Source organism: Drosophila biarmipes, chromosome X, assembly GCF_025231255.1.
Source record: "Drosophila biarmipes strain raj3 chromosome X, RU_DBia_V1.1, whole genome shotgun sequence".
Classification (NCBI taxonomy): domain Eukaryota; kingdom Metazoa; phylum Arthropoda; class Insecta; order Diptera; family Drosophilidae; genus Drosophila; species Drosophila biarmipes.
Window position 1 is genome coordinate 17,513,057 of NC_066611.1, and position 22,306 is coordinate 17,535,362.

At 47.4% G+C, this 22,306-nt stretch overlaps 1 protein-coding gene across 1 annotated transcript; it reads left to right on the plus strand.

The window, feature by feature from the left end:
- The first annotated feature begins 11,956 nt into the window (after positions 1-11,956).
- On the plus strand, positions 11,957-22,116 carry LOC108021955 (uncharacterized). Its single transcript, XM_017090784.3, has 3 exons — positions 11,957-12,408; positions 14,280-15,139; positions 16,123-22,116. The coding sequence occupies exons 2-3, from the start codon at positions 14,303-14,305 to the stop codon at positions 20,968-20,970; spliced, it is 5,685 nt and encodes a 1,894-aa protein (XP_016946273.3). The 5' UTR covers positions 11,957-12,408; positions 14,280-14,302; the 3' UTR covers positions 20,971-22,116.
- Positions 22,117-22,306: the final 190 nt, after the last annotated feature.

The window sequence follows — 22,306 nt, forward strand, 5'->3', positions numbered from 1 at the left end:
ATTTTCTTATTTACCCTTATCGAAGGCGACGCCAGATTTCCAGCGTTTGATAAATGGGGGCGCGCACATTACGAGCCTGGGATTTGGTTGGGAGGCAACATGTATCTAGGCGAACACACAAATGTATTTCTAAATGCACAAAGAGAGGCGCATTTGAGAGAGCGGAGCCCATCATCCAGTAAAGTATCTCAGAGAAAGTATCTCAGCGCTCCTAGGTCCACGTTTTTCGATCCCCATCACAGATACTCTTCACCGGATACACAACTTGCGTTCCACTTCAAATATTGGCTGAGCACTCCACAGATTCTGTCCTAGTTGTTGATGTTTTGCTGCCCACAAATACTTGAGCAATAGAGGATACTTAGAGATACTTCTTCAAAGGGCACTTTACCTGCCAACGAACCTAACTAAGAGAGACAGCAATCAAGCTAACATATGAAATGGAACATCCTATTATTAAAATAAAGGTGTGAATCAATTTAAGGACTTTTACATCACGATATAGTTGGGTTTTCTCTGCCCAAGAGCTCAGATCACATTATTACCCGACATTTTTCCACAGAAAGCCGAAAAGGGAGTTCCAAGTGGCTCTTGACTATCCCCCAAACCGACGTCTATCTGGATATCCGATGATAACTAGGGCGGGATCCACCGGCGACCTTCTGGCGATATCTGAAATGAAGGCGCTCGGCGCGTCATCCGAAATTTTCCCCCAGTATTTCAGTACTTCTCCACAACATATAGCCCCCGATCGGTTTACATTCATGACTTGGCATCGTTGTCATCGCAAACAGAAAACTTTGAGACTTCTAAGCCCGAAAGCCGACAGCTCGTTTGGCTTTATGGCTAGACAAGGCGAGGAAATGGGGTGGAAAATAAAAAGAAATACGACAAAATATATAGAGCAAATGGCATTACAAGTTATCGGTGCAAGTTACAGACCCTCAAAGTTATTGGCAAACAGCGGAGACCCCGAATCGCGTCCCCTTGAAACCGCACAGAGATAGAGCGGGCTCAGCAGATAGATATAGATACTGCCGCCGCCCGAGGTTGGGAGCCCTGAAGACCGATCCGAAGAAATCGATGACGATTCTCTCCCGCCCGCTGATAAGAGACTTCGCTTTGAATGATGATGTGCTGGCTGTCATGTGTCCCCGCTTTCGGGGGATTTGTCGGGGCGTTAGATAATATCTCCGAGGCGGGTTGCCAACTGCGTAACGCGCTTCCTCCCCCAGAGTAAGGAGGGCACAGGCCGGTGTCATTGAAACGAAACCCCACAATTGATTTGGCGAACAGACAGCGATTAAATAGTAAACTGTCTCTAGTTTTGTGGATTTTGAGAGGCCAGCAAGAAAGGCGCTCATCTTTTGTGTGCTCATGTTTGCACAGCTTTCGCCTTTGTCAAGATCTATTGAGATCCGTGCGGTTGAATAGCAAAAATAATCATATCATCGCACTTCGCCACAATACTTGGTATCAGAGCCTGAGAGGCGTTTCTGTTTGACAATGGCACAGTATAAACTAGACACCTTCGCTGGCCCATCAAAACGATTGTCTGCCAAATCTCCGGAGATTTTGCTGACACCTCGAACCAAGGCTACCTTCCTCGAACCGAGTGCTTCCCCCGGGGCTGAACTTAAGTGCTCAGGGAACACCCACCGATTGATCTCTGCACTTTTCCGCCTCGGACATCCCAAAGTTCGGTGGGCAGGCAGCCGATAAGCGGCCATTTTTGGCTGCTCTCCTATCGCCAACGAGCTTGAAATGATTTTTCTCATTAATACCCAGAACAGAAATTCAATTAAGGCACCTGCGATGGACGTGGCTTATCGAGCAGCCGCCCACGGGCCCCGAAAAGCCAGCCACTCTGTGGCGTCGCAGGGAGATATACCCATGGGCGAGCGATTGTGCAGCTCTAGTTCTATTTCCGGGGCCTTGGGTCGGACACTCTGCGTTGACGAAATCTCTGGCACCTTCGGCTCGTCTCTATCTAAGAACCCGGCCCGCTCATTGGGTCAGATGATTGATATAGAAATTTCTGGTGATTACTCCATTTGGCGTTTCTCAATCGGAATCAGGCAGCAGGTGCCAAAAAAAGTGTACACCTATGTGTATATATAATTTTGAAGATAAAAAGCCTGAAAGCCGGAAAAACACAAGAGAGAAAGAGATTGGAGTGGCAGGGGAAATAAAATTATATAAAATCATGGTCATCAGAAAACCAAAAAAGGTTTTCAGGTTGGGTGCAAGAAAAGTGCTTCGATTACTGGGATTTTTAGGTATGAAATACAAGTGATTAAAATACAATGAATTTTGATAATTGAGGATCTATATGACTCCTTTATATAGGGCAAGACTCTTTTCTTGGATGATAGTAATCTAAATTATAATAAAATCTGAAGCATATGATATTACAACAAAGCAAACAAGTTAAGAATGGTATACTACCAGATCCTACATATATTCATATAGCCCCTGAAGGACTGATATTGCTCCATAACAGATCCCATTTCCTACTGTGAAGTGGAACTGGCAGCGTATTTTTATCTCCCCAACAGCTAATGAGTTGTGAGCTAATGAGGATGAGTGCAGGGGAGCACAAATCATCTGGGGCCAACACCCACACGGAGCTGTGAAAAAGCCCAGCGATAAGGGAGTGTGGGGTGTGCAAATACTTTGCTCACTCGAAGCGCCGAACCACCGAGCCACCGCCCCCACGCACCATCCCCTCGGCCGAAAACACACCTTTGGCACCACCCACGCATCCACATCCGCATCTACATCCGCGCTATCAGCGGGGCAGGCGGCGCCTTTGAAGCCTCCGGTGGGTGGTGATGGGCCGAAAGAACTGGCTCAGATACCGCACTGCCTAGGGTTTATGATCCCAGAGGCAAGAGAGCAGACAGAGGGGCTATGAAGGTGCCCTAAGCATCAGATCTACGTACTAATATAATTCTGTTTTTCTGCAACAAATAGTTGAGATTTTGTCAAAGCAAAAACTTCGATTCGAACCCCTCTATGAAGAGATCTTTGCCTTCCCTTTCCCTCTTGGCACGTGTTAAATCTATTCTAACATAAAAATGTGTATTTTCAAAGTACTCGAAACGTATAATGTATAATCACCGCCAGATGTGCCGGTGAAATGGGTTGTTGTTGCTCAAAAAATATCCACAGAGATGAGAAAGTCAACAAACATGGGTAGAATCGGGCGAGAGCGAGGGGTGGGCCCAAAGGGTGGGGGAAACGTGGGTGTGGGTGGCATGGGATGGGATGGGATGGGATGGAATGGGGAAATATGGTGTTTACCCAGCTTATTAGCAAACACTCTTATCAGTCAACGCGGCTCAGTTCGGTTCAGTTCAGTCAGGTTGGGTCGCCATCGATGACGATCATCGGTTGCAGTGATGATAATAGTGATGGTGATGATGATGGTGCGATGGGGAGAGATGTCTGTGTTGTCGCTGGGAAAACAGAACTGGAAAATGGAAAAAAGTGACAAGACGAGACGAGACGGGACGGCATCGAGATGCAATAATCGATAATGGGAAACAAAAGCCAGAGGAAATCCAGTGCGCCCAAAGAAAACACACAGTATCCGTGAGATAGAGCTACAGATGCAGATACACGCTCGGCCGGGCCGACACATGCGAGGAAAAAACGCGATTATTTGCTTAAGTGTATCTCAATGCGGCTGAAATCGAAAACTCCAGTCAGTCGGCCAGATACAGATACAGCTACGGGTGTAGATATAGCCACAGATACATACCGATCAGTTGACAATCAACGTTCAAACAACAAAGTCGAAAATGGAAGACAACAAAACTACAAAACTTTCAGCGTGTATTTCCACAGATAAAAGATACAAATAGCGCAAGGCAGCGCCACAGATACGGATACTGTCGGTCCGTCAATACAACACCTTCCTTGGACCAAAGCCCACAGAGAGCGCAGAACGCGGGCCACTGAGGCTGATCCTCATCAGGTTCGTCACCATCGTTGTGTGCTTATGTGCCATCATCACATTAGCCATCACCATCCTCCCGTTCGCAATCCCAATTACGAGAGCATCTGTGTTGTCGCATTTACAATTCGCAATTACACCTGAGCAAATATCAACATCAGCAGCCAGCCAAGACGATGTCTCCAACCTCATCGCACTGCCGATGTCTGGTGACAATAACCCAAAACCTAATGAGCAATGTATTTTGGCAGAGGAGTACGAGTGCGCGAAGACGATACCAGGTACACGCGGAGAAATGTTGTAGTCGATGCTTGGAAATTTGTGAAAATAAACCAAGGCTTAGAGAAAAAGATACATTTTAAAAAAGATTTTTTTTTGAACATTCAAAAGCAGGCCTTCACAAAGGGGTATATATCAAAGAAAGACGTAGTTTATTGATGGAACATTTTTTAAAAATTATATATATTTATTTTACCTGAAAACTAATATCTATGGTATTGGAATTGATTCTTCATCATGCCTTTTCCGAAAGTCTGGCGTTCAGTGTAATAACTGGTGATTTGAGACTGAGAACAGACTCCGATGACGATCCGCGAGATCGTCTCTGTTTCAGTTTCTGTTGTCGTTGTGATAAATATAAATCTTGCAATCGACGCCGCTCGCTCGCAGAGTTTTATTGCCTGATAAGGCTTGTGTTTCGCTCTCAGTGAAAACCGTGAAACTGTGGGAAACACATCAAAACACCACCAAAAAAAAGCAAGAAACCAAACATCAAAGCACAAAACGCTGGCCAAACAATCCGGAATCCGGAGCAGGCCACACGATCGCCGGAGTCAAGGCCAAAGTCGCGACGAAAGTGCTTATAGGATGGGCCTGTTTCTTTAAAGAGCGGAAACCGCCTCGGAAAACGAGACGCTTTCGGGAACTGTGACTCATGGACTCTGTTAGATAACAGGTGGAATTATTTGATCCGAACTGCCAGATCACGGGTTGTTATGGGAGAAGTCTAAAAATGTATATATATAATATGTAGGTCTTTAAAAAAGGGTTCCTAAGGGTTCTTTATTTCAAATATATATAGATCTTTGAAAAAAAATATAGGATAGACTACAGGATTTTCTAATGATGCATATTTCGCTAAGATTCCAAGTATAATATAATGCAAATCTCTTTTTTAGTGATCCCTAAATCACAGTCCTGTTGATCTATTCCTTCTTTATAATAATGTTTTAACAAGGTGTGTCATACTTTTAACATCAAAATATGCCTTTTTAAACGGCTATGATCATCAAAACATGCATTTTCAAAGCTATATGATATTACAACCGAAACAGCACGATCATCAAAAGGAGTTAGGAAAGTTTTCCCCATCCGTAAGCAAAGATGAATCACTCTCCAAAGAAAAGCGTATGGTCTAGGGATACCTTGGACTCACCGGGGTGTTGCTGAAGATCCCATTTATCACCCTCCGAGGAGTCCCTGGAAACTCCCCCACTTATCTGGGCCGCACACCTTTGCTTGTCCGCTGACTAAGTGCCGATAGATCTTACAAAGCGCTTTTTTATTTCACTTTTTTGGACAGCCCCGTAGGGCCCGCAACGCCCGGGCACACCCGCCTGCGGCAGCGATACTTTTCACAAAATTCCGCAGATCCCAGATAATGTGAAACCACAATCGAGTTAGCAGAACTTGGTAGTGAGTGTGTTCGACAGCGATTTCGGCCGAAGCACTCCACGGCTCCTATCTGCCACCCCCTCGGCGCCCGGCACACGATCCAAGTGCCGTATATAGTTAGTACATAGGCGCTCCGGCTGCTTATCGCCCACGGAGGTGCCTCTCCGGGGTGCTTGGATGTTCGGGCGGTGCTTCGATGGGCGGGCTCGATGCGACACTCGATGAAGGCGTCCGATGACGAGGATGGGGTGCTGCAGTGGTTCAGAGCTTGTTGCTGGTGGCCTGTACCCACTGGACACATCTGATTCATGGGCACACTTAGAGAAATTCCAGTTTTAATAATAACACTTTGGGTATTGAACTCAAAAAAGTCAAGAAAAAATATGTTTTAAATATAAATATTAATATCTTTTTATCTTTATCAGAATATCAATATTAATGTCTAGATATTTTCAAATAGAACCTATTTTTTCTTTTCAACATTAAGTAAATTCTCTAAAATATGTTGAAATCACAAAGATTTTTTCAAAAAAAAAGTAGATACAATTTTTTTTTTTTTAAGTTTTTAAAGATAGATACAAAAATACTTTTTACTCTGCTTAGATATATACATTTATTTCGTGATACTTTGTTTCTAGGTAGACCCAAATAGTTCCTGTTCTATAAAGAACCCTCTAAGCTACCCCCGAGTTTTTCGCCGTGCAGATAGGAGGCAGCCCCAAAGCGAAAGCCACTGACCATGATGATGATGCACAATGGGCACAATGGAGAGGTGTAAATTTAGAGCGCCGTGTGATTGGACGACGGATGGGTGGATGGATCGATGGATCGGTGGAGCGATCGATGCTTTGGGCGCCCGCACAGAACAACGGCACGAGGTCTTTCACTCTGGAAAGCCCCAAAATAGACCCAGATAGGGCAAATGCCAGCCGGCCAACCAATGAGCCTTATCTCAAGACCCCGCAAGACGATCGTGTCCCGGTCTTCGGGGGGCGTACGTTATTCATCAATCGATTTTCGATTTCCGTGCGACTTGATTAAGTGGTGTGGCCGCGCTGTTGCATCAAGCGAAAACCAGCCATTCAGCCGGCCAACCATCCATCGATTGCCGCCGTCATAATTCCCGTCGCCGCAGTACCATAAAACCCGGTCTCTGGGGGTACGAACGCGCCGAACACCATATAATAACCTCTACCATATAGTATAACCTCTACCTGCCTGAGGAAACGCGGCGCGTGCGCTAATCGGCGACAGTTGTCAGCCGAAAACTATCTGGAACCCGGCGTATCCGTATCTCTGGCTGCACAATGACCTAAAACGATGGCCAGACTCGCTGTGGCAGACCGGGCCTCATTGAGAGTGTCGTTGATCCGGCAAAGTCAATTGGTTTCTAACGAGCTTGGCCACTGTGCAGACTCTGTCTGAGTCCTATGTGCCGTAGAACCATGAATGGTGGGGCAATAAATGTCAAATTGACCGAGTCACCGGAAATATTGATATGAAAGTTTGGAATTAGTATTTAGGGAACTTAAGGAAATCTAAAACGGAAGAGAGCCTGGCTTAAGCACAATATTTAGATACAGATTATTTGATGGAACATCTCCTGAGAAATATTTTAAGAGGCTCTGAAAGCTGTCTTAGGTTCACACAAAATCGCCTTCAGTCACCACTACTTTTTCTACGAAACCTTTCTTATCGCTGGCATATCACCATGATATTTGGAATACGTCGAAATGATTTCTCCCCTAACCTTTTTGATGAAATTATTGAAAATACGATAAAAGAATAAAGAACTAATGAAAAGCTACACAAGGAAACTTTTGTATAGGGGAACCATTTATCGCTTGTCAAGTTTCGAAGGAAAAATCAGTGAGACAGGTAATATATTTTACGGGGAAGTCGAAGGACTTTGACTGTCTTCCCACACTTTAGAGAGAATTTTATATCCGAACCCCATCGCATAGGGGTTTCCCCCAAACGCAATGGAACTGCAATCTGCCCCTGGCACTTCCGTCTAAGCCAAGCCATTTGCAATAGCCTTTTTGGTGGAAAAATGTGGGGGCCCGACCAGCTTCGCCCACTTGTTGTGTCACATGTATTTGTGTGAATTTATATATATTCTTTCTTTTCCCTGGCAATAAACACAGTCAGACCCCCGTAACGCCAAACACAAGTTGGCGGGGAATTTCACCAAAAAGCAAACTGCGAACTGACGCATTCTGCCAGCTAACGGCAATTGTTTGGCCACAAGTCGCGAGTACCCTATCTTAGTAGGGGTATATTATTATGAGTTTACTGTGCCTTAAAAAAAAATTAAAAATTATTCAGTAATAATTAAAATTGATTTTGTTGTACGACCTAGCACTTAATATCTGAGCTTAAAGTGCCTGGGTTTATAGAATTTAGAGTTCTATAGAAAGTAAAAAAAAATTTCTTAAGTATATAGGTGTTTTGGAAAGAAGACCAAGTTCGATTCCTGTTTCCTTTTGTGTAAAAATATTTTACAAAATTAGGGTGAAGGCTGTAACTATTTATGTAAATGAATATAAATAAGGTCTTTTTCAAAAGTGCGTTAAATATATTTTTAAAAATTGTTTAACTAAAAATGTAAGTTGCAGGGTATTAACCATTTCAGCACACTGAACGATTTTCTGTTGTTTTCCTGCCTTTATTATTATTAAACAAGCCGTTTGGCCGGTCATAGTTATTGTTCTTTTGGCGTTGTTTTCGTGAGGGGCGGGCGTGCAAGGTAGGAAAGGGCGGGAAAGCAGAAAAAGAAACAATAAAAAGAGGTAAAAATAAAAAATAGCTAAAAATGCGGCGCGCGCCTCTTCAATAGTGTTTATCAGCTGGGCGAGTGTTTTCGTGGGTGGCGGTGGGTGGTTGTGGGTGCCCAGTCACCTTGACATGTCACCGGTGACAACAGCAATAACAATAACACCCATTAAACACATTAACAAAGCTCAAACAACGGCTAACAGGCAAACGAGTGCGAATTAAAACAATTATGGGTCCAGCTTTGCTTTAACAAAATAATAAACAAAAAACGAAAGTGAATTTCAGGCATTGCTGCGACAGAAACCATAAATACACTGGAAAATGATGGGCTATCAATATGTTCTTTTAAAATAATTAACCAAAAATATGTTTATATTTTTTCTAATTACTACTTTTGTGCTTAAAAGCTGCACAAAAAATGAATTAAATATTAATAAATATATTTTATAAGCCCATGTAATAAACAGAATAATTCAACTTTGAACATTTTTATGCTAGGTAACTGTGCTTAATTAATTTAATTTAGTTAATAATTAATGCTCATTTTTTTCCAGTGTACAGAAACACCACAGCGAAGTGATAAAGTGGGGGAATTTTATATGGGCCAAGAGTGGGGGGCGTGTTCCAATGCTGAAGAGCGGAGCGTGGGACTTTCGGTCGCTGGCATTGTTTGCCATTTGTTTTATGCTAAATTAAATGCTAACTAAATGCTCGCAATTAAATGTTAATGCTGCCTTCTGCTGTCTTCTCCCGCCTCATATTTTTCTGCGGCGACTGCACTTTCAAACACTTTCCGCTTCCATTGAAAAAAGGGAAATTGATACAGAAACCGAAAACGAAACTGAAACTGAAACTGAAACACGTTGGTTTCTCAGCTGTTTGCATATGGCAAAAATGCAATATCTGGCTGGCTTTTAATGTTTATTTAACACGCATTGCCATTACCATTATATGGTTGTTATTGTATTGCCGTTTCAGCCATTAATGTTACTGTGTATATTGTGCTTATTGTGCCACCCACGCGCATGCGCAACCCACTCATCGCTCGAAAGTACAGTGGCGCGTTCTGCCATGCTTCAAATTCAGCATAGATTTCAATTAATTTGAAAGTCTATGCTAAAAGGAAATCATTTTTAAGGTCTACAGAAGAGGAAAAACAGTTTCTTAAAAATAGGAGACTTATAAAAATTACTCACGTTTATTTATAGGAAATAAAATGTACATATCTTTCAGATACACATATTTTTTGTATGAAGCGTTTAACATTTTAAATATATCTATACGTTATTTAAGTATAAAAACCTTTTAAACTTGCTCTTAAATTGTTTTTTTTTTTTTAATTATCAATATTCCGCATAAACATTTTTATAACCGCCGAACCACTGTGCGAATTTTTCAAGTTCATTATAAATAAAACGTAAATATTATTAAATTGTGTACAAACAGCGCGTTGCACGTGTCGCCTGTGTGTGTGTGTGCGTAGGGGCGCGTGTTTGTGTCGGTGTGTGTGCACTGGTGTGGGTGGCTGGGCGAGTGTATTGAACTCTTTCTGCATTTTTTGCACAATTTACCCGCTTTTGTTTTTTTTTTCTTTTGCTTGCACTGTATCATTGTGTTCATTTACTTTATTTTTACATTGACACTGTTGTTACAATTGCATCGTAGTGAATTATTGTATTATTTTTCCGAGTGCATGATCAATCGAACGCATCGATTTCGGGAAAGGATGCTGAAGAAGGGTTGTTGGTCACCTAATTTACATTCTTTCGGCAGCTGACACTCTTTTGCGTTGACCTCTCGTCTTCCTTTTCTTGTAAGTTGTATAAGGCGGTCAACTGTAACGACGACGTTGCTGCCTTTTCATTGAGTGCACCGAGAAAAATCGGGAGTGCATCATCCAAAAATTAAAAAACAGCTGTCTTTCTTGAAAATAATTATTTAATATATGTACATTTTACAGATATATGAAAATTCTTTGTAGTTTATTTTGTTTGTTCATTTGTTTATTTCTACAAATACAAAATTCTACGAATTTTTTTAAAGATTTTTTTTCTATATATATTTCAATTGAATAAAAATAATTTTTAAGTATTCTTCTAGTAAGTTAATTATTTTTATCAAATAAACTTGTATTGCCCGAGACTTGGGACCTAGTATACATTTTTTTCAGTGCCTTAATGTTAATTTTAATTCGGCTTGATTGCTGGTGACGCACCCTGAAAAGGTGAGGAGGTGAAAAGGGACCAAAAGCGACCCGATCGTCTCCGGCTTCCGTTGCGGGCAAAGTTAGAGGTTAAGGTTGAGGAACTGCCCAGGAAGTGTCCGCTCGGGGGTTAATGGCTACGGATGTGAGTGTACAAGATACGGATGCACACACATGTGCATGTATCTGTGAGTGGATGGATCTGGATGTGCTCATCGCTAGATGATGTGCGACAGAGAGGGCAGCAAACATGGCAAGCGTGGCCAATGGCAACGGGATTTGCCCAAAAATCCAAAGTGCATCCAGATACATATGTATGCATATGTGGGTGCCACATACAGTGGGCACTCGCTGGAAGACATTCAAATACGATAGCAATTTATTGGCGAACATAACTCTAGGTCACTTTGAATTTAAATTCTAAGTAAAAGGTTTTTGAATGAAATATATCCTAGCTTTGTTAAATTCTTTATGATTTTCTATGCTCATAAGTTTTTTATCTTCAATGCGGTTAAACGTAATTTATTATCAAGCTTTTGGTGCTTGTGGTTTTCATCTAAGGTTACTGTTTAGATACTAACATTTTAAAAATGGAATCCAAAGAAAATTTATCATATAAAGTGGTTGGAAATGTCGTCCCATCTAAATTGTAAACAATAATATTTAAAAGAATTTTTTTTAGTCCGGAAAATAAATATTTAAGTTAAATATTTAAATTGTTGTAAAATTAACAAAATATATATATATTTGATTTTTTCTAAGCTTTCTATTTCTATTTTTATAAGCACTTTGTATGTTCTGTGTTTTCCCCCCCTTTCACTCTTCAAAGGTGACCACTGTACTCCCAAAAGCCAGAAGAAGTAGATGAAGAAGAAGAAGTCTTCTGCTGCGTCAACGCCGCCTCCTCTTTGCTCCTTTCTTCTCCTCCGCTCCTCTCCAGGAAGATGAACTCGGAGCGGGGGATACTATGTGGCCTCTCGCTCTGCCACACACACTTACACACACGCACTCAAAGTGTAATCCTATTTGCGCCCAAAAAAAAGAAAGAAACGAAGAAGGTGAGGGAGAGGGAGAGGGAGCGGGAAAGAAAGAAAAATCCAACAAAGAAGCAAAATCCAAGCTGCGCTGCCTCCGCTCGTGGGCAGCGCAGTCGGCAGCTTTATCTAACACACACACACAGACGAAGGCGCCGAGACGCGCTCTTTCGCTCTCTCGCCGCTGCCCTCTGCAGATAACTGCGTTCGCTCTCGCGGGCAGAGACGCCGGCAGCGCAGCGGCAGCGCGACGTGCGCTTTTATAAATACAACTCGTAGATACATCTACCAGTCGATTTTCATCTGCCGAATCGGTTGCGCTGCGGCTGCGCTCAAACACAACACAAGACTCGTGCGCGGCGCTTTGAAAAAAGACAACCAACCTAAAAGCAGACAAATCATATAATTAACTTGCAAAAAAAAACACAAACAGAATTTCTCAATTCTAATCCTACTAAAAAAACATTTTTTTTAAGTTTCTCAACCACAAACCATTGGGAATTTTTGGAATACCCAAGCTTAAGAGCCAAAGAAGTGTGAAAAATAAAGTGAACCCAAAAAACACAACAAAAAGTGCTATCAGAATCCAACTATCTGTCACAAATTAAAAACATATATATTTAAAAAACCCAAACAACACCAAAAAGATACCAAAAATTGTCACTAAAAAGGAAACAAACCCCAGAACAGTGCGAAATCCGGAGTTGGAATGCCGTCGCAACTGTTGAACAAAATTTCACAACTAAATAACCACTAAGGTAATTTTTTAATGTGTTTATTTTGGATGGAATACCTTTTTTGTTTTTGTGCTACGTGTGTGTGAGTTGTTGTTGTTGCCCTGGATGTCCCAGTCAGTCGAAACGAACATGGATTATAAAAAGGATGCCTTTGGAATAGATATTGGGGCTAGCTTTGAAGTACATTTTTTCTAGATATCCGAAAACAGAAAATAAAAAGTATTGCCTTTTCATGGCATATTCATAGGAAAAAATCACTTGGATAACATGTTTAAAATATGGAACATAGAAGATACTGGATTTTGAAAATATCTTAAAAACATCCTATTATTTTAAAGATGTTTTAGTAAATCAAGTAAAGAGATTTAAACAAGTAAACTTAACGTTTTGATAGCATATATATAACTGAAAGTAAAAGCTAAAAACAGTTCTTAAATTGATTTGTAAATGCTAAAGTACTTACCTCTTACTTGCTTATTAATGCCATATCAAAATAACCAAATTTTAGACGTATTCATTTTTTGTATTATTATGCACACATTTCAATTAAGAGTTCTTCCCCTTTGCCGAGCCCCTACCATTTTATTTGGGTCAAGTTCTGCCTGCAATTAGCTGGGTCAAAAAATTACCCATGACCAATGCAAAAACCCTTGAACTTTGACACGCAGTCCGAGAGGGCTAGGAACCAGAATGTTCCGGCAGCAGGGATGATGAGACCCCGTTTATAGGGCTTAATGCAGATTGATGATCGGTTTAATGTCGCCGGGACGGGACCAACATGTCAAACGGTTCACTTCACTCGGCTTGATTTCGTTAGATGGCGATTAGAAATTTGGTTTTCGCTGGCCAGCCCGTGTTCATTGATAATTCCCAGGGTCATAAAGGTGTGAATTCTGTTCAAAAAGCGCCTTACGATTCCCCGCCCCAAAAGTGTATGTTATTGGGAGGGAGTCTTTATCTCAATGGCTTTCCATGACTCACGACGACGAAATTGAAATCAGCCAACCAAAATGAAAGGCCAAACCGAAAGCCAATGGACAACAAACAACTAACACACATCCAAAATATATTTATATGTATACATATACATATGCGAACAGTGGGCTCGTTATCGGTAGAAATTTTTGATCAGCCTCTGGGTTTTTTCTTTATTTCGGTGGGCAGTTAGGACTTCCAAACTGATCCACCGCCGACCCCCCAAAAACAACAACAACAACTGGAACACGGCTAATAGTCATCGCCTTGATAACGGTAAATGTTAATGAGCGTGCCCACATTTTTCACCCACATACGTGTGCACACACTGGCAACTAGATAAGCGCGCGGCATTGCCAGATGCGTATTGAATTCAATTCCTTGCACCTTTTCTGCGGATGCACTTGCAACAGTCGCGAATTCTTCTTACTGGCTTTTCTCACGAACACAATTTCGATGTGCCTGCACGTTTCTGTTTCTTGCGTAGCTTTGTTTGTTTTCCTGGGTGCCGTTCGATCAGCTGTTTATGGCACTGAAGATTCAGTGTAGAATTACCCGGCCAACGGAGACTGGGGGAATGCCAGAGTCTGTTATGATTTGAAATCTATATTTAGATACTTAAGGACAAGAAGCTCTTGTGACAGTAAACTATAAGACTTGTTTACGGCTGAAATCTACAGCTTTCTGCGAAACCTTTAGCCTTGGTTTGGCAAGCTGCATTTATAGGTGCACACTGGCTGGGGATTTTGATCAGGGATATGAAAATGATACATATTTTCAAACACTTGTTAAAGTGTTGTTATTGTTGGAACGCTTTGTTTGACAACCTCTTGACAGACTACGGAACAGCGATAGGTCTTTGACGTACCATCACTAAAAGTCCTTTTTCTTTTCCTTTTGCGAATTCTTCTCACCAGCTTTTTTAACGAACTTTGCGAAAATGCTCGCCGCACAGCAACAGCAACAGCAGCAGCACAACAGCAACAGCACAGCGGAGGCCGAGATGGAGCGCCAGCGCCGGGACTCCACCACCTCAGAGTCCTCGCTGGAGCACCTGGACTTGGGACGAACGCCCAAGAAGCTCGGCGGCAATGCTGGCTCCGCACAGACCACATCCACGCCCCACGAACTGACGACTGTCACATCGCGCAAGCGCAAACTCCGCCAGCTGCAGCACCATCAGCAGCTGACCCATCTCCACCAGCAGCCGGAGGCGATGAGCGACGAGGACGAGGAGGAGGATGAGCACGAGGCCGAGGAGCACCCGGCCACGGGTGCCCGCAATCTGGGGCGGCACAAGCAGCGCCGCAGCACCCAGGCCTCCATTGTGGTGGACTACAGCAGTGGCGACGCCAGCTCCCTGCGCAAGAAGTTCCGGCTCAACCGCTCGGCGGCCAGTCTCTCGGAATCGGGATTCGTGGATGCCAGCAGCACGGCCCACAGTGGCTATCTGGGCAACAGCAGTGGCAGTGCCACCAACACCACCGCAAACACCACCGCCAGTGGTGCGGCTGTGGTTCCGTCGGCGGTGGGAGGAGCCACTGCCTCCAGCAGCAGCAGCGGCAGCAGCAGTGGCGGCTCCGGCGGCTCCTCGCCGCAGGGCCCGAGCCTCTCCAGCGGCGAGTCGGGCATCGGAGCCGGCGACGAGCACATGAAGTACCTGTGCCCCATCTGCGAGGTGGTCTCGGCCACGCCGCACGAGTTCACCAACCACATCCGGTGCCACAACTACGCCAACGGCGACACGGAGAACTTCACCTGCCGCATTTGCTCCAAGGTGAGTCATGGTGATCTATTTTCCCTCGCTCCTTTTGCTTTTCCTGATGGATTGGGGTTGGTTATTGACCAGTGCCAGAAGTCAGAGAATGGGTTTTATGAGTCAGTTCAATTAATATTTTGAAGGGCACTTTGATTACAAAATAGGGTACTTCATCTTAACAATTATAAGTATATATTTTATTTAGATTTTTCTCAAGATTCTTTTCAAAGAAATTATTGACATTTAAACTTGGTTTATTATTATTACAACGTTTATTGGTCATACAAGACACATAGCTATATGGGGTTTTTTATAGAATCATTTAAATTAATATTTTTAAAAAATGAGGCACACCAGTATTTCTTATAATAGGTTTTTGTATATATTTATTTATTTATTATATAAAGTTAAAAACTAAAGCAACAGGGATACGCAGCAGATACATATATGAAATATATTTATATTAATGTACATGAGACTTTTTCTAAATAAATAAAATACATTTATGGCCACTTAAAATTTGATAATGATCGCGATTATTAAATAAATATATAAATTAATTACATTAAAACTCATTTTAATACATATTTTTTATAGAATATTTTAAACAAAATGTATACATTTTTTTTATTTTAAATTACATTATAATAAACTTATAAAGCAGTTTACCCAAACATTCAAATGATCAGTTAAGGAGTTAATTCTATAAATTACTTTTATTTTTTTAATGATCAGTTAGGTAATAAATTCTATAAATCGATTTGTGTTATTTTTTTAGGCATTTCTCTTATGTTGTTTATTAAGTTTGATATAGAAATAATTGTTTTTTTATTAACGCGGGTTTTGGTATAGGCAGAACACTAGTTAATCCCCCACTTTGGCAGATGCATAGACAGCTGCGCTGGGGCTCTTATAGCCAGGCCATTAACCCCCGATCGCCCGATTGCTCACTCACCTGTTCTCCGTTTCTCCCCCTTCTCCCCTCTCCGAACCGAAAACAGGTGCTGTCCTCGGCCTCATCCCTGGACAGGCACGTGCTGGTGCACACGGGCGAGCGGCCCTTCAACTGCCGCTACTGCCACCTGACCTTCACCACCAACGGCAACATGCACCGCCACATGCGCACCCACAAGCAGCACCAGGTCGCGCAGTCGCAGTCGCAGCAGCAGCAATCGCAGCTGCAGCAGTCGCAGCAGCAGCAGCAGCAGCGACGCCAGCAGCCGCATGCGGCGGCGCAGCAGCAACTGAATCCCGCCCAGCAACTGGTGGCCACCGCTGGCCGGGCCGAGAGCTACGAGAGCGACGCCAGCTGCTCCACGGACGTGTCCAGCGGCCACAGCCACAGCCACTCGCACAGCCGCAGCAGCAGCTCCCTGAACAACAACAACAACGCGCACAAGGCTAACAACAACCTGAAGGACCTGGAGGCGGACCAGGTGGAGGAGCCGGAGGCGGAGGGCAAGCAGCGCCGCCTGAAGACGACCATCAACAACAACATCATCGACAGCGGGCACCAGGAGGAGCTCGAGGAGGATGAGGAGGAGGCCGACGACACGGACGTGGCCATGCTGACCAGCACACCGGATGTGGCCACCCTGCTGGCCGGAGCCAGTGCATCCGGGGCGGCCTCCCGCTCGCCCTCGCCCTCGCCATCCGCCTCGCCGTCGCTGCTCCTGAGCTGTCCCGCCTGCGGAGCCTCCGACTTCGAGACCCTGCCCGCCCTGTGTGCCCACCTGGATGCGCGGCACTCGGACATACCGGCCAAGTGCCGGGATTGCGAGGTGATCTTCGCCAGCCATCGCCAGCTGCAGGCCCACTGCTGTCGCGGATCGTCGGGCATCCTGCCGCCGCTCCTGGGAGCCAGCAGCTCACCGCTGCACCAGGAGGAGGATCAGGAGAACGAGGAGGACGAGGAGCTGGAGCGCAAGGTGGGAGTGCCCAGCCAGAGCGAGGACTTCTTCCACCAGCTGTATCTGAAGCAGAAGACGGCCGGCGGAGCCAGCGGTGCCATCTCCCATCCGCCCTCGCCCATCAAGCACGAGCCGGCGGACAGCAAGGATCTGGCCGATATCCAGAGCATCCTCAACATGACCAGCTCCAGTTCCAGCTTCCTGCGCAACTTCGAGCAGTCGGTGAACACGCCGAGCTCCAGCCAGTACAGTCTGGATGGCCGGGACCAGGAGGAGGAGGCCCAGGATGCCTTCACCTCGGAGTTCCGCCGCATGAAGTTGCGCGGCGAGTTCCCCTGCAAGCTGTGCAGCGCCGTCTTTCCCAATCTGCGCGCCCTCAAGGGCCACAACCGGGTGCATCTGGGCTCCGTGGGTCCCGCCGGGCCCTTCCGCTGCAACATGTGCCCCTATGCCGTGTGCGACAAGGCCGCCCTGGTGCGCCACATGCGCACCCACAACGGAGATCGCCCCTACGAGTGCGCCGTCTGCAACTATGCCTTCACCACCAAGGCCAACTGCGAGCGTCACCTGAGGAACCGCCACGGGAAGACCAGCCGGGACGAGGTGAAGCGGGCCATCGTCTACCATCCGGCGGAGGATGCCGGCTGCGAGGACAGCAAGTCGCGCATGGGCGAGGATCTGGCCGATCTCAGCTTCCGTTCCATCAGTCCCACGCCCCCGCCGGCGCCCGTCATCATCGGTGGCGAGAGCAGCAGCTCCCAGCTGAAGCACATGCTGCTGGGCGAGAGCCACCTGGCTCCGGTGGCCCAGCCGCCGCTGAAGATCCAGGTGAAGAGTCTCGACCAGCTGGTGGACAAGAAGCCAGCCAAGCCAGTGGCCCCAGCCCCACAGCAGCAGCTCCAGGAGAAGATGGGCGCCGCCCTGGACTTCAGCATGGATGTGCTGGATCTCAGCAAGAAGCCAACGGGAGGAGCAGCAGCGCTGACCCCCTCGGTCACACCCACTCCGCCCACGCCCGCCCCCGGAGTTGTGCCACCGGGCGTTGGCGCACCCGCCGACCTGGCCGCCGCCCTGGAGCAGCAGCAATTGCTGCTGGCCCAGCAGCAGCTGTTCGGCGCTGGCGGAGATGCCGCCTCCCAGTACATGCAGCAGCTGTTCCGCATGTTCCAGTTCCAGTCGCAGACGCCGGGATTCCCCTTCTTTCCCTTCATGGCGCCACCGCCGCCGCAGGCCAATCCCGAGAAGCCGCCGCTGGTGAGTCCGCCCAGCCGCATGAATCCCCTGCCCGTGGGCGTGGGCGTGGGTGTGCCGGTGCCACCCGGTGGCCCCGTCAAGATGGTCATCAAGAACGGCGTCCTGATGCCCAAGCAGAAGCAGCGTCGCTATCGCACCGAGCGCCCCTTCGCCTGCGAGCACTGCTCGGCGAGATTCACCTTGCGCTCGAACATGGAGCGCCACGTGAAGCAGCAGCATCCGCAGTTCTATGCCCAGCGCCAGCGGAGCGGCCACCATGTGATGCGGGGCAGGGGAGCCTCCGGAGCAGCAGCCGCTGCTGCCGCCGCCGCCGCCGCTGCAGCTGCCATGGGCCCGGGATCCGGCTCCGCCGTCGGCTCCAATCACCACCATAGCCACGGCCATGGCTCCCATGGACATGCCCCCATCTCGGAGCAGGTCAAGTACGCCATTCTCGCCCAGCAACTGAAGGCCCACAAGAACACCGATCTGCTGCAGCAGGCTCTGGCCCATGGCTCCAGCAGTGTGGCCGGCAATCCCCTCCTGCACTTCGGCTACCCCCTGGCCACGCCCAGTCCCCTGCACAATGGCTCCGGACCGGGCAATGGCCAGGCCATCGCCATGGACGACGATGAGCCCAAGCTGGTCATCGATGAGGATGACAACGAGCACGATGCGGAGGAGCCCGAGGAGGTGGAGGACTTCGAGGAGGATGAGGACGAGGAGGAGATGGACGAGCCGGAGGAGGAGCCCGAGCTGATCCCCGATGAGCAGCCAGCCGAGGAGGCGGAGGAGGAGCAGGACGAGCAGGAGGAGCCGGAGCTGCCCAAGCCGCTGGAGCAGCTGTCCCTGGTGGCGCCGGCCAATGAGGCGGCCCAGAAGATGGCCGAGACCATCCTGGAGCAGGCCATCAAGGCGGGCAAGCCGACGAGTCCGCCGCCCCAGGAGAATGCCCAGCCGGTGGACGCCAAGGTGGTGCCCACCATGCAGGAGCCAGCCGTGACCGGCAGTGCCAGCAGCCTGAAGACCATGATTGCCCAGGCCGAGTCGGTGGGCAAGTCCCTGAAGGAGGTGGCCAGTTCGCCGTTCAAGGACGAGTCGCAGGACCTGGTGCCGGTGGCCAAGCTGGTGGACAACGCCACCAGCCAGAACATGAGCTTCAACAGCTATTTCCGGCCCAGCGACGTGGCCAACCACATGGAGCAGAGCGACGAGGAGGGCCTGGTGGCCTCCGGCAGTGCCAGCGAGAGCAACAACAGCGGCACCGAGGACGTGACCAGCAGCAGCTCCAGCAGCGAGCCCAAGAAGAAGTCCGCCTACAGCCTGGCGCCCAATCGCGTCTCCTGCCCCTACTGCCAGCGGATGTTCCCCTGGAGCAGCTCGCTGCGCAGGCACATCCTCACCCACACCGGCCAGAAGCCCTTCAAGTGCTCCCACTGCCCCCTGTTGTTCACCACCAAGAGCAACTGCGACCGCCATCTGCTGCGCAAGCACGGCAACGTCGAGTCGGCCATGTCGGTGTATGTGCCCACCGAGGACGTGAGCGAGCCCATCCCGGTGCCCAAGTCCGTGGAGGAGATCGAGCTGGAGGAGCAGCGCCGCCGGCAGGAGGCGGAGCGCGAGAAGGAGCGCGAGCTGGAGCGGGAGCGGGAGCTGGAGCGGGAGCGCGAGCTGGAGCGCGAGAAGGAGCGTGAGCTGGAGAAGGAGCGGGAGCGCCAGCAGCTCATCCAAAAGCTGGCGGCCCAAATGAATGCCGCTGCCAATGCCGCTGCAGCCGCCGCCGCCGCCGCCGCTGCAGCTGCCTCTTCGGTGGGCAATGGCAATGGTGGAGCCCCAAATGGCCCACTGGGCGATGCCCTCGCTGGCGGAGATCTGCCCTACAAGTGCCACCTGTGCGAGGGCTCCTTTGGCGAGCGCCTGCAGTGCCTGGAGCACATCAAGCAGGCGCATGCCCACGAGTTCGCCCTGCTTCTGGCCAAGGGCGCCATCGAGAACGAGTCACTGGAGGGGGCCAATCCCCAGCAGCAGCAGCAGCAGATGTCCCAGCAGGCGGCAGTGCACTCGGACGACGAGGCTCCCAATGGCAACGGGAGTCGCGGCAAGTATCCGGACTACAGCAACCGCAAGGTGATCTGCGCCTTCTGCGTGCGCCGCTTCTGGTCCACCGAGGATCTGCGCCGCCACATGCGCACCCACTCGGGCGAGCGGCCCTTCCAGTGTGACATCTGCCTGAGGAAGTTCACCCTCAAGCACAGCATGCTGCGGCACATGAAGAAGCACAGTGGACGCGCCCACAACGGGGACACGCCCGGCTCCGATTGCTCCGACGATGAGCAGGTGGCCAGTCCGCCCAGCACACCGGCTCCTCTGCCCCTGCCCCTGCCCCTGCCCAATCCCGGCCAGCCCGCCAGCGCCAACAACAACAACAGCTGCCACAACAACAACAACAACAACACCATTGGCAGCTCCAAGCTGGGCCTGAAGCTGCCCAAGCTGCACGAGCTGCTGGACAAGGCGAGCGAGTGGCGGGCCAGCCGGCTGGGCGAGCACAAGGAGAACATGGGCGAGGCCACGCCCTCGGCGGCCGCCGTCGCCGGCTCGGATCTGATTGGCAACCTGCTGGGCATCAGCGACCAGGGCATCCTCAACAAGCTGCTCTCCTCCGCCGACGAGGCGGCCAAGCTCCTGGGCGTGGACAACAAGTAGAGGCAGCGAGAGGCACTCGCTTCGCACAGCCATAAGTCCGGAGTCCGGAGTCCGGAGTAGCACCGCCTTACGTATACCAAAGCTTACATAGTTTTCATTAATGGTAGTCTATAAAAAGCAAGCCTATGGGTGGGTAGGAACCTGGGGGATTACAGAGCCACAGGCTCTGGGCAAGCATAGGGAGTCACAGCTGGGGCACCCTGTCCCATAGGCCACTGAGCTATTATACCCATATCTTTTTTTGGAGACCTCTTTTTTTGCCAACCCCTATTTTAAGCGGTCCAACCAACCAAACACAAGCTAATCAAAATCTTCGGAGACAAACACTATTTTTTTTACCTTTTTTTTTCCTAGCCCTACGATTAGTTATACATATTTTACAATTACCCCTAAGTAGCTGCAATGACAACCGAGAGGAAGAGAAGCTAAAAACTGAAAAATAAAAAACTGAAAAAACCGAAAAACCGAAAAACAACGAACATTCTAGCATGACAAAAAAAGACTTGACACAAAGGACAAAAAAACACACACCTAAAATAATAGGATAACGTATAGGAATGTACATTGAAGAGGCCTTGAGAACCGCAGCGTGGCTTAAACCTAGTTCGTAAGGAGGAGCGCAGACGAGGGCCTGCAGCTGGCAACTAAGTATAGTCAGGTATTCGTAAGACTAGGCTTAGACACATTTTTTTTAGGGTCCTACCTAACGAAACTCATCCATTGCTGTAGCCCCCACACACATCTATGAAATACATTCTACCATATAGCTATTTAAATGTACGACAAGCATGATTCTTATATGACTAAATTAGCGGACTTCTTACAGCAATAACCAAAGCATTTCGCGTTTGTAGCGTTGTTTAAGCTAAACGAAAATAAACGAAATTAAACTTACCCAATGCATGCCTATATATACAAGTATAGATATTTATAAAGAGCACTCCCCACTGCATGGTATGGAGCGTACCGGTTATATTCAATGTGGATGCAGCGGCAACGAACTACTGAACAAATTAAACTATGTACTTAGCGATTATGAATGTACTTAAACTGTAAAAGTGTACTTAATTGTAAACTCAGAAGACACACGCAACGAGAATGGATTACAAATTGAATTCAAATAAAATAACGATGAAAGAACAGTCAGCGATGGTATTATTTTTGGGCACAAATTGGGCATTTTTAATTTGACAAATTTCCTAAATACCCCCTCTTTAAAATAGGTGTTATAAATTCTGGTTGAATAAAGATCCAAAAAGTGCTCTTAACCTTGAAGATAACGATAACGATAACAGCTTTAAGTTTGGCGGCAAACAGTGTGACCCTTGTTTGAAAA